This window comes from Abrus precatorius, unplaced genomic scaffold, assembly GCF_003935025.1.
Source record: "Abrus precatorius isolate BTA unplaced genomic scaffold, Abrus_2018 Scaffold3, whole genome shotgun sequence".
In the NCBI taxonomy this organism is placed as follows: Eukaryota; Viridiplantae; Streptophyta; class Magnoliopsida; order Fabales; family Fabaceae; genus Abrus; species Abrus precatorius.
Genome location: NW_020874373.1, coordinates 18,205,025 through 18,230,675, shown reverse-complemented (window position 1 = coordinate 18,230,675; position 25,651 = coordinate 18,205,025). Strand labels below are relative to the sequence as shown.

At 34.5% G+C, this 25,651-nt stretch overlaps 2 protein-coding genes across 7 annotated transcripts; one reads left to right on the top strand and one right to left on the bottom strand.

The window, feature by feature from the left end:
• Window positions 1-3,664: 3,664 nt before the first annotated feature.
• Window positions 3,665-25,651, top strand: LOC113860636 (ABC transporter I family member 11, chloroplastic). 6 transcript variants are annotated; one of them, XM_027493080.1, is made up of 10 exons: window positions 3,665-3,849; window positions 4,083-4,162; window positions 4,298-4,349; window positions 4,472-4,605; window positions 6,225-6,339; window positions 6,768-6,854; window positions 7,008-7,056; window positions 8,976-9,060; window positions 19,681-19,802; window positions 25,284-25,651. In XM_027493080.1, exons 1-9 carry the CDS (start codon window positions 3,703-3,705, stop codon window positions 19,757-19,759), a joined length of 828 nt encoding a protein of 275 aa, XP_027348881.1. In that variant the 5' UTR covers window positions 3,665-3,702; the 3' UTR covers window positions 19,760-19,802; window positions 25,284-25,651. The 6 variants fall into 6 exon arrangements, with proteins under 6 accessions (XP_027348881.1, XP_027348886.1, XP_027348883.1 ...); XM_027493085.1 differs by having other exon boundaries at window positions 3,697-3,791; window positions 4,088-4,162; XM_027493082.1 differs by lacking the exon at window positions 25,284-25,651 and adding an exon at window positions 22,828-22,956 and having other exon boundaries at window positions 3,697-3,849.
• LOC113862272 (protein LAZY 1-like) lies at window positions 20,719-24,429 on the bottom strand. The gene is made up of 6 exons (XM_027495362.1): window positions 24,301-24,429; window positions 23,804-23,870; window positions 22,424-23,190; window positions 21,754-21,876; window positions 21,591-21,693; window positions 20,719-20,738 (listed from the first exon to the last, which is right to left on the bottom strand). Exons 1-6 carry the CDS (start codon window positions 24,427-24,429, stop codon window positions 20,719-20,721), a joined length of 1,209 nt encoding a protein of 402 aa, XP_027351163.1.

Here is a 25,651-nt window from a genome sequence, read left to right as displayed (position 1 = left end):
TCCTGTAGCAACTGTTTGATATAATTTGTAACCCCTTTCTTTATTTGAAATGGTTGATGAAACTTGAATTGAAAATTAAAATTTTACTATTTCAAAAATTTGTGAAATTTCATATTTATTGAAATTAAATTTAAGGTGTTACACAAGTAAGTTCTCATTTATATCTTTGTATAAGCTAACGAAAGGTTCAATCCTACCTTACATCAACATATAGTTGAAATGCTCAAGTGTCATGTAAGTCAAGATCACTTGCTTTTAGCACCAAACAATGTTGGATAAGTTAAGATGTAATGATTTTCTTTTCCATATTTGACTCTTGTATTGTTTGTAATCACTTTTTGATTGTAATTAACTTAAAGGTATTCACTATCATAGACAAAATTGAGTGTAAATTGTTGTCAACACCTCTTATGAGACCTTATATTATATAGATCCACTTCCTAAAAAATTACGAAAATAACACATATGCATAACTTATTTAAAATGTAAGCATAATTCAATTAATAATATATATGCATGTACATGGACTGTAACATGTTTATTATGTTTATTTGATTTATTTTCTTAATATCATTATCACTTAGGGGAGTTCAAGTCTGTGTAGGACAAATATCCATCAAACTAAATGAGTCACTGTTACAAATAACATTTTAAAATAGTTGTTATTACAATATATATAATCTTTTTATTTAATTTATTTATGTTTTTGTTTTTTGTAAAGTGTCTTACGCAAACAAATAGTGTTGATTATATTTTATATGTCTCTTTACCGTGGATACTTTCCAACATGGAAAATTTACTATCTCAATTAACGCGAGGGATCTATATCTTTTTAACTTAATAATTTTGTTTTAATTAACTTAATTTTATGTATTTGTCACATGTTTAGTATTTATGTAACTTTCTTTGTAATTGTAGCATCATTCATTATTTATAAATCCTAAATCTAAAGACAACGTTTTCATATTGCATCACTACACTAGGGAGTAAAGAGATTGGAAAAGAAACAAGTCACACTAAGGAATCCATTGCTAGTCTAACCAATAAGGGAACTTATTTCTAATTCAATCCTTACAAAGTTTATATAGGTCTAAAGAGTTGCATGCTTCAACCTCATAATGCTTGTTATGAAAGGTGATTAGCTTATTGACGATGCACAAATCCCTATGACTGTTGAGCATAAGAGAAAGAAGTATATTGACACTGTTGGGAAGGAAAACTCATCAAGATTATACGTTTGAGTGCCTCTACTGTTTGCATAATTTCGTTCTAATAAAATTATTTATTTTAAGGTTCTTCTAATGCATTTTGTTTGTTAATTTGTTATCAATGAAATTTGTGTGAAGCCTACTTGCATGACATTGATAAGACAAGTAGGTTCTCATTTTTATTTTCGATTGAGTTGGGTGAGAAGCTCAATTCCACCCCACATTAATATATAGCTAAAATGCTCAAGCATCATGTAGACCAAGATCAATTGCTTTTAGTACCACACCATATTAGGTGAGTTGTAATGAATTCTTTTACCATATTTGACCCTTTATATTGTTTGTTATCATTTTTTGGTTGTAATTAATTTAAAGATATTCACTATTCGTATGCATTTTTTGGTGTTAATTTCCATCTTCACCTATAATGAGACTTGGATTATATGGATCCACTTCGCTAGAAATTCATGAAGTTGACACATATATACAACTTGTGATGCAAGTATATATTGGATTGTAACATGAATTTAATAATTTTGTTTTATTAAATTCTACCATATTTTTTCATTTAACTTGATTTTGTGTATTTGTTATGTGTTCGGTATTTTTTAGAGTTTCTATTTTAACCTTTCATGATAACATAATTGAACAAGTTCAGAGGAAGTGATGTGCATATTTTTATTATAAATTTTTGAAGGACAAACTAAGTGCAATAAATTCTTAAAATATATTTATATAAGAACAATGTATTTATTTCACATTTGCAAGTATATTGTATTTTATTCATTATTGATTTTGCTTCTCCAAATGTAATTATTGTAAATTTTCTCTTTTATTTGTATTGTTTTGGAATTTTGGGATATTAAATTGTTCATTAATTAATTTAATTATTCATTATGATATATTATTTGGTTTATCAAGTGTATGAGTTTTGAGATATTGAATTGTTTCTAAATTTATTTAATTATTCATTGTGATAAATTTTTTACTTTATCAAGTGTATCAAATTTTTATAATTAAACAAATGTTTTCAAATTTTTCTAAAATTTAAAAGAACAATTAAAATAACCGCTATCAGTTATATACTTTAGAAAGATGTTGAACTTGACAAATAATAAAGTATACTTTAAAGGTTAGTTCCACCACAAATTGCTATTCAAAGTATATTTTTGAAAGTAGTTGTTAGGTGGAATCATTCTCTAAGTTTCTTACACTTGCATAACATCTTTTAAAAGAGCAATTTAAATCACTTTCCAATGTTACGTGGAACCGCTCTCTAGTTGATAATCTAGCATAGTAAACGAACTTGATTGGAGATTCCTCAAATCTATTGAACGAGGGTTTGGCTTCCCAACTAATATTATTAATCTCATCATGAATTGTGTCTTCAACCCCTTACTTTAATTTGGAATGGACAAAAAAAGCTTAGTCTTTTGCCTTCAAGAGGACTTGGTCAAGGAAACCCCTTGTCTCCCTCGGCAATGGAGCTAGTTCTTTTTTGCACGTTGGTTGGCTAAATACAATTTGTCTATGCAACAAAATTTCCATGGTCCGTATTCATCTTTGCATTAGAGATTTATGGAATGTTAGAACTTGGGACCTATATAGACTATATACTCCCTTGAATGTAGAATTACAAAGAGAAAATTTTGAAACCAATGTTAATAATTTTGAGATGCTTCCAGATATTTTGATATGGAACCATATGCAAAGCAGTTTGTATACACAGCTAAATCAACCTTCCTCTGATTGATGAATGGCTCATTTTAGCTCCCTCACAGAAATTGGAATTGGATAGGGTCTTAGAAGAGAAAATTGGCCTCTTCCACAAAGTGTACTAGGTGCAATAACAATGAGGAGAATATTCTCCATTATTGAGGTAACAAGTATAAGTATGAGCAAAGGAGTTTTACATTAATATATATAAGTGAAAAAAATTCATAATTTAATGTCTTAAAGTTTTTGGTTGCACGTGAGATTCAAGTCTTTGAGATAAAGTTTTAATTGAGCTGAAACTTACGTGGAATAAAGGACGTCAATGTGTGATTTGTATCTCAAATTACATGAAAATATTAGGAATGGTTAGTGTTGATAATTTTATATTTCATAGATATGCTTCCTGTAAATGATATAAGGTTGTTGATGTAAAGATATTGGCAAGTTTCCGTCAAGCATCATTTGAGAGAAATGACTTCTTGTGTGGACTTCCTTAGAAGCTAGCTTGTCTTTTATTTCCTTTTGTAATTATAATTACGTGTAATTATTTATATTTATTACATTCCTGGTTATTTTAAAACTACAAACTTAATTTTCAAAATTTTAATAAAAATATGGAACTTAAATTAATTTAAATACATCTCATCTATATTTAATTATTCAAAATTAATTTTATTAAAACCAATTTTAATCATTTGAAGTTAGTATGAACGAAGTATGGAACCCATCCCATCCCCAGTACGAGTCTTGTTTTCCTTCGCAGTAAAAGCAACCAGCTATGGCTACCTCTTTAAACCCACCGCTTGGCTTGCGCTTCCTCAAACTCAAACCACCATCGTTTCCCCTCGCCCCCATTCGTCATTGCAGGTTCAACTTCCCAAAGACTCAGCTTCTCAGAATCAACTGTGATTACTCCTCTTTCGAAGTATTGCTTTTACTTTACCATTAACCATCTCCACAATTAGAAATAGAACTGGTCTTATGTTCAAGCTTCCGTTGATTTTGATTTTGCTTTTCTTTCACTGTAATGCATTTAGCGTGCTGATTGAAGAGGTCTCGTATTTACCTACTTTAGCATGCATAAATAGGGACTATGGACGTTATTGTGGAAATTGGAGGAGTGTATGTACTAAAATTATTCTAATATTTTTGCTTAAGGTTAGAGATGTTAGCTATCAACCCCCAGGGACTCAGCTCAGACTTCTGAATTCAGTTAGTTTTTCACTTCCCGAGAAAAGGTGTCTTTATTTCATCACATTAACTTCAATATGTATGTGGTTGAGATGTTTATCCCGAATATGAATTTTCCCAAATATATATTTTCCATTCCTAGTTCTTTTTTTTTTAATATGTAATATTTTCGATTGCCACAGTTTTGGTCTAATTTTCGGACAGAGTGGAAGTGGCAAAACAACTCTCTTGCAGGTGTTTTTTTAGTCTTTTCCTCTTAGTATAATGAATTTGGTTCCTTAAACATTCATGAATGTAAAGTTTGTATTTGGATAATCATCATCTCTCCTTGAAAGGCATCCCTTCCCTTTGGTTAGCTTCTTGCAGGAATAAACAAACCAACCTCTGGATCTATTTACATCCAAAAATATGGGAATGATGGACATCTTTGTCAATCGCCAGAGCCATTGGTGCCTGAAAGGGTTGGTATTGTCTTCCAGTTTCCTGAGAGGTACAAATATGAACTAACTGATGTGTTAAGCCTTAAGAGATTTGTTACACTAGGACTTGTGTTAGTTTTTGTTCTTATGGTGTAAATCTTGATGCTAGGCAATGCCCTCCAATTAAAAGGGTTTTTATGAGGATAACTAGGAGAGATGCTGGGGATTATGATTCCTGACTTAGTTGTAACTGTTTGTAGTATAATTCTAACTAACCGATTAGTTAGTTTATTCAGTAGTTGGGTGGGTTGGGAATCAAATATTCACTTGTATGGTAGGAACAGCATCTCATTTTGTAATATGAGAGATTAGGAGAGAGCCTTTAACTCTTTAATTGTCCATGGGTATTCTTCATGCTTGCTGTTCTTGCCTAGCCTAGTTTGTTACCAGTGGTACATAATTAGGAATTAGTGTTTCCTCAATAATACTTCATTTTTATGTTTTCTGATCCAGTTCTTATCAACTGGTATCTGAGCTTTTCACCATGTCTCTTAGCTGCAAATGAGCGACATGGGTAGTGATGCTTGCATTGTGGTTGTCTAGGACTAGTCAAAGGGCTAGTGTGAATCCAGCCCACATGGATGTTGGGGCTGTGGAGCAAGGTAGGATGTTAAGGCTTAGGATCCAATTGCAAGGTATGGGACTCAAGTCTCTCATTAGAGGTATGGGATTTTGGTTGGGGATAATAATGACTTGGACTCTCCAACTGCAGGGGCACTTTTGTGGCGTAGTTCTGTTCAGATTCTTGTCAATTAGGATAAGATTTTTTTAATTGATCCAGTTCTTATCTCTTGGCCTATACATCAACTATATTGTTTGACTATTGGGATCCCTACAATTGCATGTGGCTGTCCCAACAAGAATAGACATGGAAACAAGAAGCAATACAGCTTAGCCCTTGGATTTTCTCATGTAAATTTCTTTGTCAAATTTGTAGAGGGATTGTAGAACCTTTCATTTATGTATTTTCTTCTTTGTCTTTGTACTCTGTCCTTCTGTAGTCTATTATGGAGAATTTCTTACGCTCCATATGTCCCACTCTCATTTTGCCATTTTAAATGGGTTGCTCAATGGTCAGGACTCCAACCATTGTGGGACTTGGGAAAGTCAGATTTATGCTAAGTTGCTCTCTGGACAGAAGATTTTTCTGTGATTAGAACCCATGACCTAGGTCACAAAGGCAGCATCATTGCAGACTTACATGCCCACCATCTTCTTTTTATTTTTCTAGTATAATATATACTTTTGTTGAGGTAGAAATATGTATTAAATCATTAAAATGAGATATTTATGAAGATCTGTTTTCAAACACTTGTTAATGCAGCAATTGCCTACGATTAGAGATAGCTTTCATCCGTCATTAATTTCTTTTTTCTAATTGAAATATTTTGAACTTTGAATTATAATTTTTTTGTTCTTATTATCAAAATATTAATGGAAATTTACTGTTTAAATACCTCTTATATGGGTCATGATACTAAGTCAAACCTTTTTGGATTCCTTAGTCAGAGTGGTATGTTCTTGAATTGTCTAACTGTTTCCATTATCCATTTGTATATTTTGTCTGATCTTTTTTCATTTTTATTGGACTGTCATTTCTAAAGTTCTACACATTTATGTTGCAACCTAGGTATTTTGTGGCTGATAATGTGCTTGATGAAGTCACTTTTGGGTGGCCAAGGCAAAAGGGTAATCACCAACAGAGGGAGAGCCTTGCTCTAGGGCTACAGAGGGCAATTAACTGGGTAGTTATGCCTCTGTATATGTCTTCTTTAACTATTGATATAACTTCTGTATATCACATTGAGTAGAATAAGAAACTCAATGTGACACTTAAGTCGTGGGACTCTGCCACCTAATGCACTAGTTTTTTGGGTTGTGCTCTCCTCATGTGCTTAAGTCATAACCATTGGTGCTTTCAAAGTAGCCAGGATCTAACGAATATTTCTAGCTTTGTATGATAAAAGTCTGCACCTACATTGGGTATAGAACTGTGTTCTTGTTCATTCTCAGTGATACAATTAAATCTCTCTCTTTACTCACCAAACCAGTTCTAACATTTTCATTGTGATTTGTATGCTTATTTAGTATACTCATCATATTCTTTTAAGATTTTCTTCTCTTAATATATTTGTGTTTCTTGTGTGTTGCTCTTTGTTATTCATTATTATAGGTTGGATTAAGTGGGATATCGCTAGATAAAAATCCTCACTCTCTCAGTGGGGGTTACAAACGTCGTCTTGCCTTAGCAATACAATTAGTAAGATTTTTTTTTTTTTCAATTGCCTGCTTGTTATTGCTTCATGCCTTCATCTAAGTGGCTCTTGAGTAGTTGTTGCAATCTCACTTAACTTTTAGCTGTCAATCAACCAAGGATCAATTGGTTTAATTGTTTTTCGAAATGTATTTTCAGGTGCAAATCCCTGATCTATTGATATTGGATGAACCTCTTGCTGGACTGGGTACACAATTGCTAACTTTGACTTCTTGCTTCTATTTTGCTGTATGCTATTGCACTCAATGAGGTTGCTGATTTCTTCCCTTCCCATTGAGGCAGAATGCAGCATTTTTCTTTCGGTCCTTGTCCATTGCTTCCTGCATAGATGCCACCAAGAGTACTGACTTCTCCAGTTGTGATTCAATCTAAACCACCTTATCATCTAATACTGCGATGTTTACATTTACGGCAAAAACCTGATCCTCCAAAAGCCTCTACCCATGGTTGCATTGCATTCACCATTGTTGGCAGGCCATACCAATTAATAGGTCACCAAACCAGAAAAACACAAAATAATGGCACAGGGATTAAAGATGCAGCATGAGTAATATAGCTTTCAGCAGCTTTGAGCAAAAATGCCTTAAGCCCCCAAAGTTGTTGGTCCCAAGCTGGGTACCGAAATACTCATAATTGCCCCCTTCTCTCCTGCCCCTTTCATATGCACCCCTTTATCATTGATTCATTTCCTAGTAACTAACTCCTCAATTTGCTTAACTGCCTGCTACACTGACTAGCTGCTACACTTCCCCTTCCCTCTTTTGGAATAGACCCTCCAATCCCTTGGGGCCACAGTGATTTTGGTCTAGCATTTGCTTGTTGGCCCTATCTTGTTGCTTTCCAAAGTTTTTCTTTTTCAAAATTATTAAACAACACAGATGAATATATGTGCATGAGATGACAACAGGCCAGCCATTTATTCCCATTAATTCTTAAATTTAATTTCCTTAATATAGGAAACATATAACAGATTAGAGGGATTTTAGGAAACAGCCTTCCGAGTGCCTTATGTTAAAGTTTACTGAACAAATTCAGTAAACAGAATAAAATTATTAGAGTACAATTAATAAAACAAAAAAACAAGAAAGATTAAACTGATCCCTAAATTTTAGGGGTTGTGATCAAAATTCAATAGAAGATTACTTCAGTGTTTTGGATCAGATAACATATAATCACATTCATAATGTGTTTTCAGTCCTATGCTAGATCATGTGCGAAATATAAGGGGCACAATAGGAATTTGGTATTGTGCTATAATTTTTATTGAAGACCATGACTTTATGCTTTTTCTTTTATTTTTGGCTAATACTGTGGACATTGGTTAAGGAAACAACAGTAGATGATTTTTATTGGGAAAGGAAGCATTTTTATTATTTGAAAATGCAGAATTCATTTAACCTGTGATTTATGTAATTAAAAGCATTTAATAGGGTGTATTTAATGTCCCTTAACCGGTATCTTTAAGGACTGGTTAGCAAGACCCTTTCCTTTTATAGCTGAAGTCATTTACCAGTATCTCTTTAACCAGTTCCATAAAAGAGATTTAAGAGGTAGTGTGAGGAGTGGAGGCGAAAGTGACAGAAATGGACCTAAATTATATGAGGAGGAGGAGGCCCAAGTGGATCAGATTCTGGACATGGTCCAAAAGAAACCCACAGAATGGGAAGTGTACTTAAGGCACAAAAGGGGCATTCCACATGAAGGAGAGTAAGAGTATGAGTGGGTATGGGAGTTATTTTGTTGGTGGCCACTTTGGTTTAGACAGAGAGTGAATATATGGAGAAGCATCTCGCTCTGGGAGAGGGAGTGATCATTCTATTTTGTAACTTCTCATTGAGTGTGATCTTTTCTTCTATTTCGATAAAGCCCTCCTCTGTTATTAATTTCTAATCCCTTAAAAAAGGGTAGCGTAGTATAGGGGCAAATTGACATTGGTGGAATTTGATCACAGGATCAAGCCACTTGAGCTATGGCTTGTGGACATGTTTTTAGTTCTTTTAATTTGAAGGATGTGAATCTTAATTCCTTCAAGAAATATATGACTTTTTCTTAATGAACTATACTATATTTTTGTAATGCTGCACCTAATACTTTCCCATTGGTCAGATTGGAAAGCACGTGCAGATGTTGTGAAGCTTCTAAAGCACCTGAAAAAGGAATTAACTGTGCTTGTTGTTAGCCACGATTTGAGGTTGTTTTAATTGATAGTCTATTTTGTTTATCTGATTTCGTAATGATCTTTTTTATTTAAGTTCTACTTTGTTTGAGTTTGTCTTTTGCTTTGCTTGATTATTTGCCTATGCCATTTAGATATTCTAAGTGTATTTGGATGTGATTATTTTGGAAGATTATTTGAGAAAAGCTTAAAAAAATACGTTTCATTTGTGTTTGGATCATTTTGATAAAACAGCTTATAATCTTAGATTAATTTTTTTACAAAGGAAATAACTTATATAAGATAAGCAAAATTTTGGAGCTTAAGATTAAAAGCTACCAGAGTATTTTCTAATTAACTTTTATTTTCCCATTTATCCTTAATAATTAATTATTTTAAATACAAATCTTACTATCATACATAACTATTTCCTTTTTTTATAATCTCAACCTAGAAAAAGTAATTATTTCATGCAATCCCATGATAGATTATTTTATTCATTTTTCACCTAACATATCCAAACATAAAACTTATTTCATAGAATTAGTTATCACAATAATTGATTATATAAACGATTATTGAAATAATCTACTTTTTTCACACTAAATTTGATCGTTACAAAACACTGATTAAGGTGAGCTTCAAAATGATGATATATTGATGGATAAACACATGATGCTAATATTTATATTACATGACTTTTTGTGTATCAATATTATAGAGAGAAAATGTATAAATGTTGTGTCATATGATCACACATGAATCATATTTATAATTATAGAGGGTACAATAGAATCAATAATAAATATAAAACAATAAAAACAAATCCCAAATTTACAGTTACATATAACGGGATATCTGATCATATCGCGTATTTTGTGATGATTATTTTCTAATACTCCCCTTCAAGCTTGAGCAAATAAGTCAAATGAGGCAAGCTTGCTACAAATGTAGTCAACACGAGAGCCTCTAAGGGATTTAGTGAACATGTCAACCAACTAATCATTAGAGTGGGCAAAATCAGTTGTTATTTTGCCAAAAAGCACCTTCTCTCTTACAAAGTCACAATCTATCTCTGTGTTTGGTTCATTCATGGAAGATAGGATTTGATACAATGAGAAGTTCAGCTTGATTGTCACAACTAAGTTTTGCCTCTTGTATGTCTCCCAAATTTATTTGTTGAAGTAGATGCCTAAGCCATGTAAGCTCACATATGGTTGCTTCCATAGCACGATACTTAGCTTCTGCATTGGATCTAGCAATTATGTTTTGCCTTTTGCTCCTCTACGAAATAAAGTTTCCTCCAATGAAAACACAATATCAAGAAGTAGAATCTTCTGTTTGATATTGATCTTGCCCAATCAGCATAAGAGTAACAAATGATATTGGCATTACCTTTATTTTCATGTGATAGCCCTCATCCAGGTGCATTTTTAATGTACCAAAGAATCCGTATCACAATATCCCAATGGATATTACAAGGAACATTTAGAAACTGGCTTACCACATTGACTGCAATGTGATGTCTAGTCTGCTGATTGTGAGGTAGTTAAGTCTACCCACGAGACATCGATATCTTCCTGGGTCTTTCAATGGCTCTCCTTGACTCGGAAGAAGTTTAACATTGGGATCCATAAGAGTATCACATGGATGACTATCAAGCTTACCAGTCATAGTAAGAATGTCCAAAGCATATTTCTGTTGTAAATGGCAATGCCAGAGGAGGATTGGACAACTTTAAGGGGACCTAATTCTTTCATTTGAAATTAACTAAAAAAATGAACTGAGTCATTGAATGATTTCTATGTCATCGCTAGTACTAACGATGTTGTCAACATAGACAAGAAGATAATACATTGTGCAGATGGAGAGTGAATGGAGAAAACATAGTGGTTAGCCTCACATCTAGTCTTGCCAAATGGTATTAAGGCAGAGCTAAATTGCCCAAACCAAGCACAAGGATATTGCTTCAAGCCATAAAGAGAATGAGGAAGGCGACAAACACGGTGAGAGTCATAAGAAATAGTAAATCTTGGAGGCTAGTCCATTTAAACATTTTTCTGTAATTCACCATGCAAACATTTTTAATATCTAGTTGGTGAAGAGGCCAACGATGATGAGCAACAAGGTCAAGGAAGACGAACATAAGTGGTTTTGGCTATGGGAAAAAAGTGTCCTTGTAATCTTGACAAAAAATCTGTGTATATCCTTTAGCTACCAAGTGAGCTTTGAAACAATCAATATTATTATCAAGTCCAATTTTCATGGTATTAACCCAAAACAACCAATCATAGTCTTATTAGGAGGTATAAAAACAAGGTCCCAAGTGCTAGTAGAATGTAGAGTGCCATTTCATCCAACATGGGTAGCACCAATAGGGATCAGCAATAACTTCACCTATGGACTGAAGAATAGACACAGAATCCATAGACAAAGGAAAAAAACAAAGGAGATAAATAGTCATAATGAAAAGGACGCATTGAGAGGATTAGGATTTCGAGAAGACCAAAACATAGTAGTCAATAGCAGCCATAGCAACTGTTATCGTAGCAGAGTAGAATGGCAGGGCACTGCTATAGAGTTGCGTCGTGTTTCAAAGGAGTGGTCGTTGCGCTGCGAAATGCAGCAAAAAACAGGGGAAATCATGGCCATCATGGCCACTATTTCATTCTCACTAAAATTCTAGATTTGCCCCTCTATTTCTGAACGTTGGTGACTTTTAAGATGCCCAATCTTGGGATTTCACCCCCTCTTAGTTCTCATTCTCATTTCTTGGTTCTCCTTCATTCTGTTTTTTCATCTTTGTTCTCTACGATTCCACTGCTACCAATGTCTTCTTTCCTCTTTCATTCTTCGATCATGTTCTTCATCTTCAATGAAGCCTTTGACATGACCCAGGCTATTTTCTGTCGTCTTTTTCAAGTCTAGTGAAACTTCCGATGTCATCCAAACATTTTTCGGTCATCTACACCTCTGTCTAACTTCCAACAAACCTGCACATTTTGCGGTGACTAAACATTCTCTTTTTTCTATTTTCCTTCTCTATTTTGATTCTCGTACACTGGCGAACTTGGCGAACTTGCTCTATTTTCCTTCCCGGTTATTTTATTTCCTTCTCACCATATATATGTGTAGCTTAACTTAAGTATATTTAAAGAGCCTAAAATAACGGTCATCCCATTATCCTGCCTATAGCATTTTTGAAGTTAGCCACTCCGCGCCGCTATCTGGGATTGACTACTATGGACCGAATACCTTTGCATAACACAATGGGAAGTTCTGGTGATGTAGGTGGAAGGATAGTTGGAATAGGGGATGAGGCTAGAGGATCAAGAGTAGTAAGCAATGTCAAAATCTGAGACCATCGTTGGTAAGTAAGGAGAAAAGGTGGAACAAAAGTAATAACAGGAACAGGGTCAATAGGAGGAATATCAAGAATGTTTGTTGTGGTGTATCAGTGCAAGATGTTCAATGAAAAATGTCTTGCGAAATTAAAAAGGATTGAAACTGGAAAGATATATATATGCGAGCATTATCATTGCACAGTATTTTAATAGAACCAAAATAATTTTGAATTTTAGACAAGAAACCTTGAAATATAGGAAAAACATTAGAAAATTTTTTCATTAAGAATAATCAAGTAAAACAAGAAAAATCATTAATGAATATAACAAATTAAGAATAGCCTAAAGTTGAACTAACTATTAGAGGGAACCAAATCAAAGGTTGCTGAAGCACTTGTATTGACACGACTACTATATGTGTGATGAGTATGTTTTTCTAACAGACATGACTCATAATTAATAAATGCACCAAGAGAGTCTTTCCCCTGATAGGTACACTTACTTCCACCGTCACCACTTCTTTTGGCAAACATGACTTGTTTTATTCTTTCTTTTGGCTCTAGTAGATGGAGCAAGACAATGTTTCAGGCAACCTTGACATATAGTAATTTGATTGACCTTGCCTGCAAGTTGTGCAATTATTCCAAGGCCATTTCCATGTTCACCAGATTGCAAGCCTCCTCTATCACTCATGATCTTATTGCCTATAAGTTTATGATCAATGTCTTCGATAAAGCTAAGCTCTTCTATGAGGCTTGCCTTCTTCTGCGGGAGATGAGGGAATTGCATTCACCCTGATATTGTCAGCTACTCCACACTTCTTGTCATCTATGTTGACAATCAAAAGTTCATTGAAGCTCTTTCTCTATTCTTTAAGATGAATGAAGCCAAATGCCCCCTTGATTTTGCCACCTATAACATCGTCATTGATGTTTATGGCTAAGGAAGCCGACCGCCTCGTTTGGAGCATGAAGAAAATAGGGATTCATGAGATGGTGAAAGAGGAGAGAGAATGATGATAAGAAGGGAGGTTGAACAAGATGGACTAATTATTAAATTTTTAAAATAATATAAATTTTTTAAGGATTTTTTTGTAAATATTAATTTTTAAATAATAAAATATTAAAAATAATGATGACGTGTTACATATATTTAGGCTATACAACACATGTTTGATGGAGTAACTACAAGTATGAGAACTCATAGAGACGTATTGAAGGACTTTTCTGTAAGGATAGATTTACATCAAGGCTTTTTGCATTCTTGTTTAACCTAGTTTTAGATGTGTTTGTGAGTGATATACAAAAAATTATTATAAAGTATGTATTCTTTGCAATCGAGGAATCAAAAGAAGCTAACTCTAAACTTGAACTTTGGAGGTATGCTTTGAAATCTAAAGATTTTCACTTGAACATAAATAAAATAGAGTATATGCATTTGCAATTTTTGTAACAAATAAGATGATTATGCGTCGAAAGTTAAATTGGAGAAATAAATAAAAATGTTACTTGTACAATACAAATTGGTGATTAATGTAGAAAAAAACATCAAAATTTATTTGTAATCATAAAGTACCTATCAAGTTAACGAGAAAGTTTAATTATACTATTATACAACCAATTATCTTATACAGTAGTAAATGTTGGGTTTAAAGGAACAATACGAGAAACAAGTGAAAATTGTAGAAATTAAAATCCTGAGATGGATGATTAATCACATAAAAAGATAAGAAATGATTGTATACATGTGAATATTACAACAACACCTGATGTGAAAAAGATGATAAATTAATTAAGGTGGTTTTGATACATGCATAGAAAGCTGCTGGAGGCACTAACCGGAAGTGTGAATTGTATAACTTTTAGTTTACTAAAAAGGAATAGAGAGAGACTTAAAAGATTATTAGAGAAAATATTAAAGGAGATCTAGTGACAAATAATATTTTAGAGAATTTGGTTTTTGACTTACTTCAATGGCATATGTGATTCTTGTAATTGATTTCATCTAGTGTAATAAGAGTTGTTGTATTCATAAGTAATCATGAACCTTATGATTTACAAATTACAATTCAAAAATTAGGCCCTCTAATTAGCTATTCAATTTACAATTTGACAACCACCATAAGAAAAACTATACTATTCAATTGATATGTACTCAATTGCCAAGGGATTTTTGCTGCAATATCTTTGTTGCATACAATATTGTGTGTTCTAGCTTAGTTATCCCTTGATTTAATCCTTAAATACATTGTTTCTACATGTCAAAGGACTTTTTTCTTCTATTAGAACATATGAAAATATTCATGTTGAGAATGTTGTAATATGTAACCTTAACATATCATCTAAATAGCTAAATAATGTAATTATTGATATTGTTGATATGTAAATATGGTAATTAGGAACATTGAGATTACGTTTATGTAAATACAGCAAATAGGAACATAATGTCAAGATTACATTTATTAGATAATATTCTGTAATTAATATAAATCCTTGTACACTTGTATAAATTCAGACCTTTGAGTCAAATGCAATACACAGAAATATTCAAACACCTCTTCTCCTTTCTATATGGTATTAATTTTGCTTCCAAACCACCCTTTTTTCTGGCTGCTACAGTAACCTCATAACTGCCAAGCCATTTACCAAGCAGCATTGCCAACTGCCACTGCACACACCCACATACCCTGCCTTTGTCAAACAGCATGCATCTCACATGCTGCCACTGTTCAAACACGCCCTTCTCTTTTCTGCACCGATCTTGCTTCGGTCACATTTTTTGGTACCTTGCCACTCTCAGATGACCCCCTCTCCCTTGGTATAGTTCTTGGTCCCTTTCTTTTTTCTCCTTCTCCACGTTGTGTTCATGATGTCAAACCTAGAGGATGCTTTTGTGACCTGCATTATTGATGCCATGCAATCTACTCCACCTGTCGCCGCTATGGCTCAACTAGGTACTCCTATTGCTTGTGTTTCCCAATCTTCTTCCCTTGGGTTCTTGATTCTAATGCTTTTAATCACATGTCTAGTAATGCTACTCTTTTCTCTCAACTCACCTTTCTCAATCCTCTCTCCTTCGCCTCTTCTAACCTACCATAGGAGGACTTCACACAAATTCTAAGTTAAAACAATTGGAGCTTAATCCTCCCAATTCATCTGCTACTCCAACTGCCTCTTCGCTTTCGTCTTTCAATAGATACAGCCCATTAGATACCCTACTTCTACCAATAATCCTCTGTGTCACCAGATCCTGAAAAACACAAGAATCAGAAAAGAATGTTACTGAGCAATTTAATGATGAAGTGATTTGGCTAATGGACAACAAATTTAAGGAGAATTGAGACAAATATAAAACAGAGGATAAAGGTAAGGTTGAAACTGGGGTGGTACACTCGCTGCCCTTAATATGGACAGTAGAACCATCAGCGAGTATTACAAAAGAATGAGAACTGGGTAGACAAAAGGAGGAAAGGATACCTCAATCCCCAGTCATATGATCAGTAGCGCCAGAATCAATGACCCAACGCCTAGAAGAAGAGGAAAAATGTGCAGTACGATTACCTTGTTAGACCAAAGTGGCTGTAGAGGATGTAGACAGCTGTTAGGAAATCTGAAACTGAGTATACTGAATAAATTCCTCATCACTTATATGCACAATACATCTTTCTTTCTCCTGAGTAGCTATAACAGGTTGAGACATCGAGTTAGCGAAGCAGGAATTACCTTGTGAGTGAAAAAACGAATGCTTCTGCGGAGGATGAGTGCATTGATTTCGATAATAGCCAAATTCGTCACAGTTATAGCACTGTACAATACCACGACCTCCACTATGCCCACGGCCACGACTACCTCTACCACTATTGCGACCACCACGGTGACGGTATTGGGCTGCTAAGGCAGAGTGGTCAGGAGACTCATTTTCTATAGTGTTCTTAAGCTCCTCAAAGGAAGACTACATAACTTTGTAGAAGACATTGGTAAGATTATCAACCTTCTTGCTTGACTGAATCTGAGACCGAACTACCTCATATTCCAGAGAGCTAACTTAAAGCCATGAGTTTCTTTTGTTGTGCTATCATCTCGTCAATAGTTTTGCAGGCTAAAAGAGATTGTATCTCCTTAGTATGCTTCTTAAACTCCAAAAAATAATCCATTAGCTTCCGCTGATTTTGTTTGGGTTGATAAACTTCCTGCAAGAGAGCATATAACCGATTCAAATTATAAGATTTTCCAAAAATAAATTGCAAGAAATCCCACAACTCCTTCACAATTTTGCAATGAGTAATACTCGCTTGTATTCGCTTATCAATAGAGTTTACTAGCAATGCAAGGATCTTTTTGTCGCGTATCTTCCATGTGTCAACATCCTTAGAATTGGCAAGTGCTGTTTCAGTCAAATGATTATCCTTTCCCATTCCACCTAGGCTAGTCTCAACCAAATACTTCGACTTCATATAGTTTGTACCATCTCCATTCAGCTTAACATCGGTAAGTTTGGATAGAGATACAATCTCCGCAACAGCCCCTTGTGCTGTGGATCCTGCACATCCTGGCTATCACGTTCAGACATTGTAACGTTGTACTCAAATTGTAAACGTCGAATTACTGTATATTTTGTTCACCGGAAAAATTTTCTATCCCCACAGCAGCCATGGTTGGCCTTTTCTGAAGCTGCTTTTTCTTTTCCCCAGTGGTGGTGGTGCGGTGGTGGCGGCCAAAGAGACAACCTAGAAGGCTCTTGATACCATGCAGAGATTAAGAGAGAAAGAGCATAGAGAGAGACAGATTAGTGTGCTGGAATTGGATATGCTACAATGTGTAGAGATTCTTATATTTATAAGGATACATATGTAACCCTACTGAGCTAAGCCCATTATTATAATACTAAAATAAACCCTAATCCTAATACGTCTATTCCAACTATTCATAACACACTCCAATGGCACCTTGGATTTGGTTCCCCTCCCTCTAGGTAAGACTACCGATGGTTGTTAGAGGATATATGTTGTCAAGGTTGGATTTGATGGGAATGTAGACTGCTTAATATCAAGATTAGTAGCCAAGGGCTACATTCAGATATTTGGTCTTGACTATGAAGATACTTTATTTCCCGTGGCCAAGATTGCTTTTGTTCATCTCTTTTTATCATATTGTTGCCATTCATCAATGGCCCTTCATCAATTAAACATCAAGAATGCTTTATTCACAAAGAATTACAAGTTTATATGGACCAGCCTCCTAGCTTCACTACATGTGGAGTGTCTCCTTTGGTATGTCGCTTATGACACTCCCTTTATGGCCTAAAGCAATCCTCATGTGCTTGGTTTGATCGCTTTAGCACTGTGTTACAACAATATGACATGATTTGTCGTTCCATCTTTTGCCTTCACTCAACACATACTTGTATCTACTTGGAAGTGTATGTGGATGATATTGTCATTACTGACAATTATAGTGTGGAAATCTAGAAATTCAAACAACACTTATCCCATTATTTTCAAACAAAATATTTAAGTCCTCTTAAATATTTCCTAGGAATCAAAGTTGCTCAATCCCGCCATGGGATTTCCACTAATCAGCACAAATATTCACTTGATAGTCTCACTGAAATAGGAATGCTTGAATCTCGACTAGTTGATTCCTTTGTGGAGCCCAATCTCAAGCTTCTTTCGAGTTAGGAGGACCCTTTGAAAGACTCAGAAAGATATTGATGCTTGTTTGGTAGACTTAACTACCTCACAATCACTAGACTTGACATCACGTTCGTTGTAGGTATAGTTAGTCAGTTTTTAAATACTCTTTGTGATAGTTATTAGAACGCAGTTGTCCACATTCTCAAATATATCAAGAATGCACCAAGCAACGGATTACTTTACCAAAATAAGAAAAATGTTGCAACTGTTGGCTTCTCTAATGCTGATTGGGCTGGGTCACCATCAAATAGAAGATCTACATCTAGATACTATATTTTTATTGTAGGAAACTTAATCTCATGGAGCAAGAAGCATCACACTGTTGTCAGATTCAGCGCAAAAGCAGAATATTGTGCTATGGCTATAGCTACATGTGAACTTATTTGGTTGAAACAATTACAACTTAAAATCAGAGATACTGATAAGATGAAGTTGATTTGTGATAATCAGGCTGCTCAATATATAGCATCTAATCCAATTTTTCATGAATGAACCAAGCACATAAAGATTGATTGTCATTTTATTAGAGAAAAGGTTTTCTCAAGAGAAATTGCAATAAGCTTTGTTGGCTCTAATGACCAGTTGGCTGATTTGTTGACTAAGTCATTATGGGGACCTAGGGTAAACATGTATGCTCCAGCTTTAGAAGGAGTGTTCATATGTAAATATGGTTATTAGGAATGTAATATCATGCTTACATTTATTAGATAATATTCTATAATTAATATAGATCCTTGTACAGTTGTATAAATTCAGACCTATGGGTCAAATGCAGTACACAGAAATATTCAAACACCTTTTCTCTTTTCTATAGTGATTATGAAACTGATATCAATTTTATTTTATTATTCTAATTATTAATAGGAGCCTCTACTGTGTAGCTAAGTCATGGATTGATTTATATGTTCTCACATTCTTCTCGCTCAACATAGTATTGAGAGCTTAACGAGGGACAATTTTAATCCATGAATAACCAATGGGTCCACTGCCCATTGGTGCAAAGTTTTTTTGAAAACTATGTTTCATCTTTGGTTTCCAATCTCTCTATTCTTGGCTGTGCTCTGACTTTCAGCTCTTATTTTCACTATTCAAATGCATTGCTCACTGGGTGGTGTAGATTGCGTTATCAATTTGATTTATTTAGGGATTTTGATTTGGGATTATTTTGCTTATTTTGATTTAAAAATTAAGGTTTTTCATTTGGGATTATTTTTCTATTTTGGGATTTTATTCTCTTCTTTTTATTTTATTGGGCTTTTATGTTTAGGCTGATATTAGGTTTAGGATTTATGTAGTATATAAGTATGCTCTCACTGTACACAATTGTTGGTTTTGGATCAATATTGACCTTGGAGGAGTACTCTATGTTTATTCGGGGAAATATATTGCTAAAGGGAGTACCTTTGGGGTTACACTTTACATCAATTGGTTTTTTATTTCCTTTTATTCTTGGTGTATATAGTTCTTGAGAATTTTATGTGCTCTGACATTTGTACTTCTCGTTAATATCTTAATAAATTCTGTTTATCAAAAATAAATAAATAATTTTTTTTTCTTTTTTAGTATCCCATGATACTCTCAACCTGATGAATTTACTTATGGAGCTTTGTATGATTTCAGAGAGTTAGCAAGTCTAGTTGATCGATCATGGAGAATGGAAATGGGTGGCAACCTTAGACAGGAATTTCTACCATTATAATTTATGTTCCATTGCCTTGTTAATCAGCATGAGATGCTACGAGGTTTGAACCTTGATCTTCAAGTTCATGATGTATTTTCTACTATTCTGTGGATGCTTAAACTGGATAATTTTAGAAGAAAGAAGAAACTTTGGTTCAGCAATTGTTAGAGATATAAACTACTCTTACGTTATCATCTAACCACTAAGTTTTCCCGACATTTGATCCTTGAAATGGTCTCAAGGCCTCTATGACCAAATAATCTGGATTGGGAGTTTAATTATTGACACACACGTTTTTCATAGTTAAACATATGGCTATGATGGCCTATGCTTTGTCCATGTTTCAAGTCAAAAGGCTTTTGAGTGAGGTTATTTAGTAGATATAATTGTATAATATGCATAATATCTTTGTGCGAGTTTGATATTTAAAAAGTAGGTTATGTTTTTTCTATTATAACCAGTCACCTGTACAATCTACTTATTTGGTCTATCAGAGAGGGTCACACGCATGCCCTCTTAAACCCTAGTGACTAGTGAGGAGAGATTTTGTACTTTGTAGTTTGTATTGATCTGATAACAACTCCTAGAAATTTATTCTTGTGTTTCACACTTTCACGGGCGTATCTTTTGTTGTGGACTATTTTTTCATTTTCATATTTTTTATACTCTTCTATGACAGTTAAAAGTAGCAATATTGATACTTTCACCTTTATCAAGTTCAACTGCTGACATGATTGGTTATTTGCTTGAGTTGTGAAGCCAGAATGATGCTCAAGAATTCATAACAAACTACTAAAATTTGACCAAGACATGTCAACTTATTAGGAAGCTTTCATGAAACTCACAACTTTATTGAATGCTTTAAAGCTTTCCACTCAAAAGTACAGGCATAACATGATCATAATATCAAATACTAGTTTTGACAAGTCTCGCTTATAGAGGCTCAATTCATTACCACTTCCATACAGCTTAAGTTGCTACAGCTCCAGCACCAAATCTACAATGCCAACAATTATAAATGAGTAATAATGCATATACATAATCTAAATAAAGTATAAAGCAGTCCTGCATATATCATGATGCCCCATGATATATTAGTTTGTATTGAAATCTAGAAACCCGCTTAGGATTAGTTTGAGATCAGTGATATGTTACATCTTAGATGACATTCCAATGTTTATCAAGTTGATTTATGTTATTAGGAAAATATATCTTGCTCAAAATATTTAGTGATAGGTGCTTGGTTATTTACAATCTGTTGTGCAGGGTCACTGTTATGATTGTGGGAAATAGGAGTTATGCTGGAACTCTTTTATCTTTATAGGTATCCAAGTACAAGATGTTCTAACATAATTTGTATTTCTGTTAGGTAAATGATTCCAGGATAACAAGACTGGATTAATGCTGAAAATAGGATAGAAATTGGGGAGAAAAAAATTCTACTTGGTGAACACACAGTGGAGAAAATGCAGAAAAATGCTGCAAAAGAAAATACAGTCAGGTCTGACAGACAGACTCTGCCCTCCCTGACTTATGCAACCAAACCAAATCACTCCTTAAAATTATGTTATGTCCCACCCCCTTCCTTAACACTTTTTTCTATTTCCATCATTACACAATCATACTTACCCTCCCTGTCCAACACTTTTCTTTCTCTTTTCTTATATACATTTGTCCAAGGCCCATCATAGAATCGACATGGCATTCCTTTATTTTGGCAATTCATACTGTATATTCTGTGTTGTTGAGAATTGAGATAAGACCTTTTTTGCTTATAATGATGCCGACAGAAGATAATATCAAATTTGTGTGTGTGTGAGGACTTGCATTCTAGAGATATTGTACTTACACTCTGCATCTGTTTTGATCCAGTGCTCATTGTTTCCAATTGAGCTACTGCATATTAGCCCATGTTGCAGTGGGTTCCAGTTGGTCTTACAGTGTTGGGACCACTTTCTTGATTTGGTGTCTGAATGAAATTGTCTACCTTTCTCTGGGTTTGTGGGGTTTACATTATCATATTCATGGATGTATTCATGAGGAACATTTTTGCTCTTACCTTTGTGGGATTTAGCAAACTCTTTTGCATTTGTGGGGCTTTCAGGATAGACTTTCCTGTGAAACATACGTAGAACCTGCATATCCAGATGAACGAACCAAATAATTTATTATAGTATGATAGTTTCTTAATGAGTACATATCCAAGACATGCATATTGGAATTGTGGGTTTGTTGTGATAGCTAAACTTTGGTTTACAGACCAGCAGTGACATTTGACAATTAACAATTAGCATAGTTACATTTGGTTTAAAGCCTGATTGGAATCCCTTTAGCTAATATTCTTTAGATATGCTTTGCAAATTTCAGATGTTGATGTATATTCTCCTGTATGTACTGTTTTTACTTTATTCTATGAGAACAAGTGCCAGTAAATTTGTTAGTGTTACTGATAATTCTTGGCTAATAAATCTGATAATCAGGCTACTCCGACTATCTGATTTGTATAGTTTGTGTTTGGTTTCATCCTTTTTTTACATTATATCTATGGTTGAATAAAGAAATGGACATGCATGTCAATTTTCATTGGCTATATGTTGTTTAGATGCTAAGGCAATAATCAAAGGAACAACAATTATATTTGTTGTTAAAGGTGGTGCAGAAGATCTAGTTATAGAGACCAACCTTATGGCGTTTTTTATTGGTCAAAGCAGAATCAGCATCATTCATGGAAGTGTTACAGCATTTTGAAGAACCGTTGACCCTTTTCAATATATTTTTCATAATATGCATGGCAGACTTAGGTGTTTGCTTGACTTGTGCCTCTCCTCTTACTCCTGTCTCTATGCAGTCTTGACTAGCTGTCTTTGTCCTATGAAATAGCTCAGCAAGTGATGTTCTCTCTTTCCTTATTTGTTTTGTTTCTGGTAGTTCAAACGAGGACCCCATCAAATATCCTTGTAGTGGACATAAAGCTTTGTTTCCATAATCCTCAGCATCGGTTCCATCTACTTGCTTTCCACTAAGTGTGATAATGCTAACATAGCTGTTTCGTCCTGATGATTCGTAGAAACTTTCTTCTTTTTCAGCCTCAAGAAATTTCTCAAGCTCATAACTTATCAGCTGCAGTTCATTGTCTGTCACCTCTTCATTTCTCATAGTTATGTTTTCCAAAGGCATAGCAAAAGTTGGAGTTCCTGGCTCATTGGTGACTGTTTCTGTGCCAAGAGTTCCAATTGTCAGAAAACCTTCAAAGAACTCAGAGATGACTGCTGGTGTTTCTTCTTGGGACTTCTCTTCTCTGCTGTCAACCAATCCAGAATAAGATGTTTGACTTTCCTGATGGTGTGGCTTTATGAAACTGGGTTGATTTATGGAGCTGAAGCTTGGCTTTGTCTGGGAGTATTGATTGTCAAATATTGGCTGCACTGTAAGGCAAGTACAAGGATTTACTGAATCCAAAAGAAATTGATAAACTGGTGAAATTAGTAACTAATGATAGATATACATTCTTCATAACTTGGTGAAACATACTGATTTCTTGTTATTATTCTCCTTCTACTTTGGAAAAAGGAATACAGAACAACAGAATAAAGGATAATAATAAGATGGATTAAATATGGACAAGGGACCTTGAGAGTGATACAAGTGTAACTTTTGAATCTGCAGTAGATTAGTGGTTGCAACCAATCTAATAAAGTGGGATGTGGATGTTTCAGGTACAATACTGGTCCTGATCTGTTCAAAAAGCCTGGTATCGAAAACACCTTATTTTTACTTTGGCCCCCAGGTCTTGTAACATTTTGGTTAGATTATTTATTATTTACAGATTCTAGAGCTCAGAAAAATCAATCTGATACATATTATGCTATTGCGTTGATGGACAGTAACTAGTCAATCACACAATTTAGTTGTGTCAAGGTGTGACTGATGACGGCTTTTAGCCTCAACTGAATGCCTTAAAAACCACTTATATGGGCACCCTTGTCTTCCCCTGTCATTCACTCCTATTAAGTAAAAGCAATGAAAAATTGGATAAGAGTTAAGGACAGGGCAGCTCAATACCGAGTGTGAAATCCTTGACAGGATCAATACTATTCTGCCGAAGTTTTCGATGCACCCATTGAAATAACTGCAACAAGTAAAGGCAGGGATGAAGCTTAAGGACTGAAGAAATTTTTCATTGTAAATTGAGTGTTCATACTCACCTTCATTTTGATCACTTTTCTTGTTTGATAACAAAGTTTTTCTTAGTTTACAGATTACGCTGGTAGATATAAATGTGCTAGGAAAAAGGTCTCTAGGATTGGGAGGTTATGATTGATAAAGTGAAAAGGCACATAGACCTTTTGTTTCTGACCCGTTATAAGTTAGAATGAAGTGGATGCTAGAACAGTCTGTGTGCATAGAGAAAAACAATTAGATAGATACAAAAATGTGGTTGGCTATTCTTTTCAAACTCTAATCATGAGGGTAAATTGGGTGTGGAATGTGTACCAACACGTTGCTATTTGTCTATATTTTTGTCTCTGTATGAACTTTCATATTGTTGGATCACACACGGTTGTGAATCCATAACCTTTTGAATCCAGGCATGAAAACAGTGCATCTGGGACAGCATTGTCAATTTTGAATGATGAAGCTAAAGCACTCGCTGTTGAGCAGAAAGATATGCTCGATTGAATGTTCATGGTTACACATGTACCTAACAATATACTGTCACCACCCATTCGAGATCACAGAAGCAATTGCTGAAATTCTAATTTGCAGTGGTTGGATGTGCTTTCGGTGACATGCTATTGTTTGAGACTGCTGTTTAATTCAGAAGTCCCACTTCTACAAAACATTTACTACTTTTGTACTTTTGAGTGTCTGTGAAAAACATTTTTCCCTAAGTAATTTAACTGTAATATAAACTTTTCCAAGTTTAACTTATGAAGATAGACCTAGTGTTTTGAGAAATTTATTGGAGACATCAAACTTCAATTAGAATTAAAATGGTAGACTTTACTTTTTGCAAGGCTAGGGTGCAAAGTTCCTGGGGAGGTACTTAAAAGAATGAAGAAAATTTGATACACCTGAAAGTTCTCTGCTGATATATTGATGTGCTTATATTATTATTATTAGATCAACCTTCGACATCATTATCGCATCTAGATACTAAGGCCAATGCAATTGTCAATTGAGCTAAAAGCTCTGACTAAAACTGTTGATTTTGGATTGTTATAAACGTTGTTTGTGATGTCTAACTGGTAATTATTACATAAAATTCTTTTTACCTTCCCAATTCTCCACTTTCACAGACGCATTTACAGACTGATTAAAAGTAAAGTTGAAGTCTCCTAGAAAAGGAAAAATAATGTTTTCAATTTTGCACTTGGGAACAAGGTCGTCATAGAAGGGATGTTAACCCTTCACCCGGCACTTTGTTTGATATGACTTGACTTCTTGCATCTTTCTAAATCAAGATCAATTCCCTTTTTGATCCCATCCGTGCTTCAAGCTTTGGGGATTATATCTGAGCCATTGTTCTTTGTATTTACAGCATGTTGCAGGAGATAAATTTCAGATGCTGTTCCTGAAAGATAAACATCATGCCTAGAAAGCGAGGGGAGTCACATTTGCCCGGGGAAACTGTAGTAAAGCTCACGTGTGAACACTAATAACCAATGTTCATTTAAGAGATATACGTGAATGTGATGCAGTATCAGTACTTTTCATTGCTTACTTTTGTTGGAACAGGGACAAATAATTGTTGCAGTCCTTCTAAAGCTACACATGCTTACTGTTGTTTCTCCATAGATGGTAATTGTAGTTAAATTAGATTCTTGTTATTAGGTCAATATATTGAACATGCTGGTATTTATTATTTTGTTCAACTCTTTTTAACCCAAAATCAGAACCCCTTCGATT

Bases quoted from the DNA above. Each gene is read 5' to 3' on its own strand.
- LOC113860636 (XM_027493080.1), top strand. From the start codon at position 3,703: ATGGCTACCTCTTTAAACCCACCGCTTGGCTTGCGCTTCCTCAAACTC. The intron at 6,340-6,767 runs GTAGTTATGCCT...TCATTATTATAG, and splicing joins TACAGAGGGCAATTAACTGG to GTTGGATTAAGTGGGATATC. The intron at 9,061-19,680 runs GTTGTTTTAATT...GTATGATTTCAG, and splicing joins GTTGTTAGCCACGATTTGAG to AGAGTTAGCAAGTCTAGTTG.
- LOC113862272 (XM_027495362.1), bottom strand. From the start codon at position 24,429: ATGAACATTCAATCGAGCATATCTTTCTGCTCAACAGCGAGTGCTTTA. The intron at 23,191-23,803 runs GTATTGAGCTGC...TTTTGGATTCAG, and splicing joins TGTCAAGGATTTCACACTCG to TAAATCCTTGTACTTGCCTT. The intron at 20,739-21,590 runs GTAAGTACAATA...TTGGCATTGTAG, and splicing joins GATCAAAACAGATGCAGAGT to ATTTGGTGCTGGAGCTGTAG.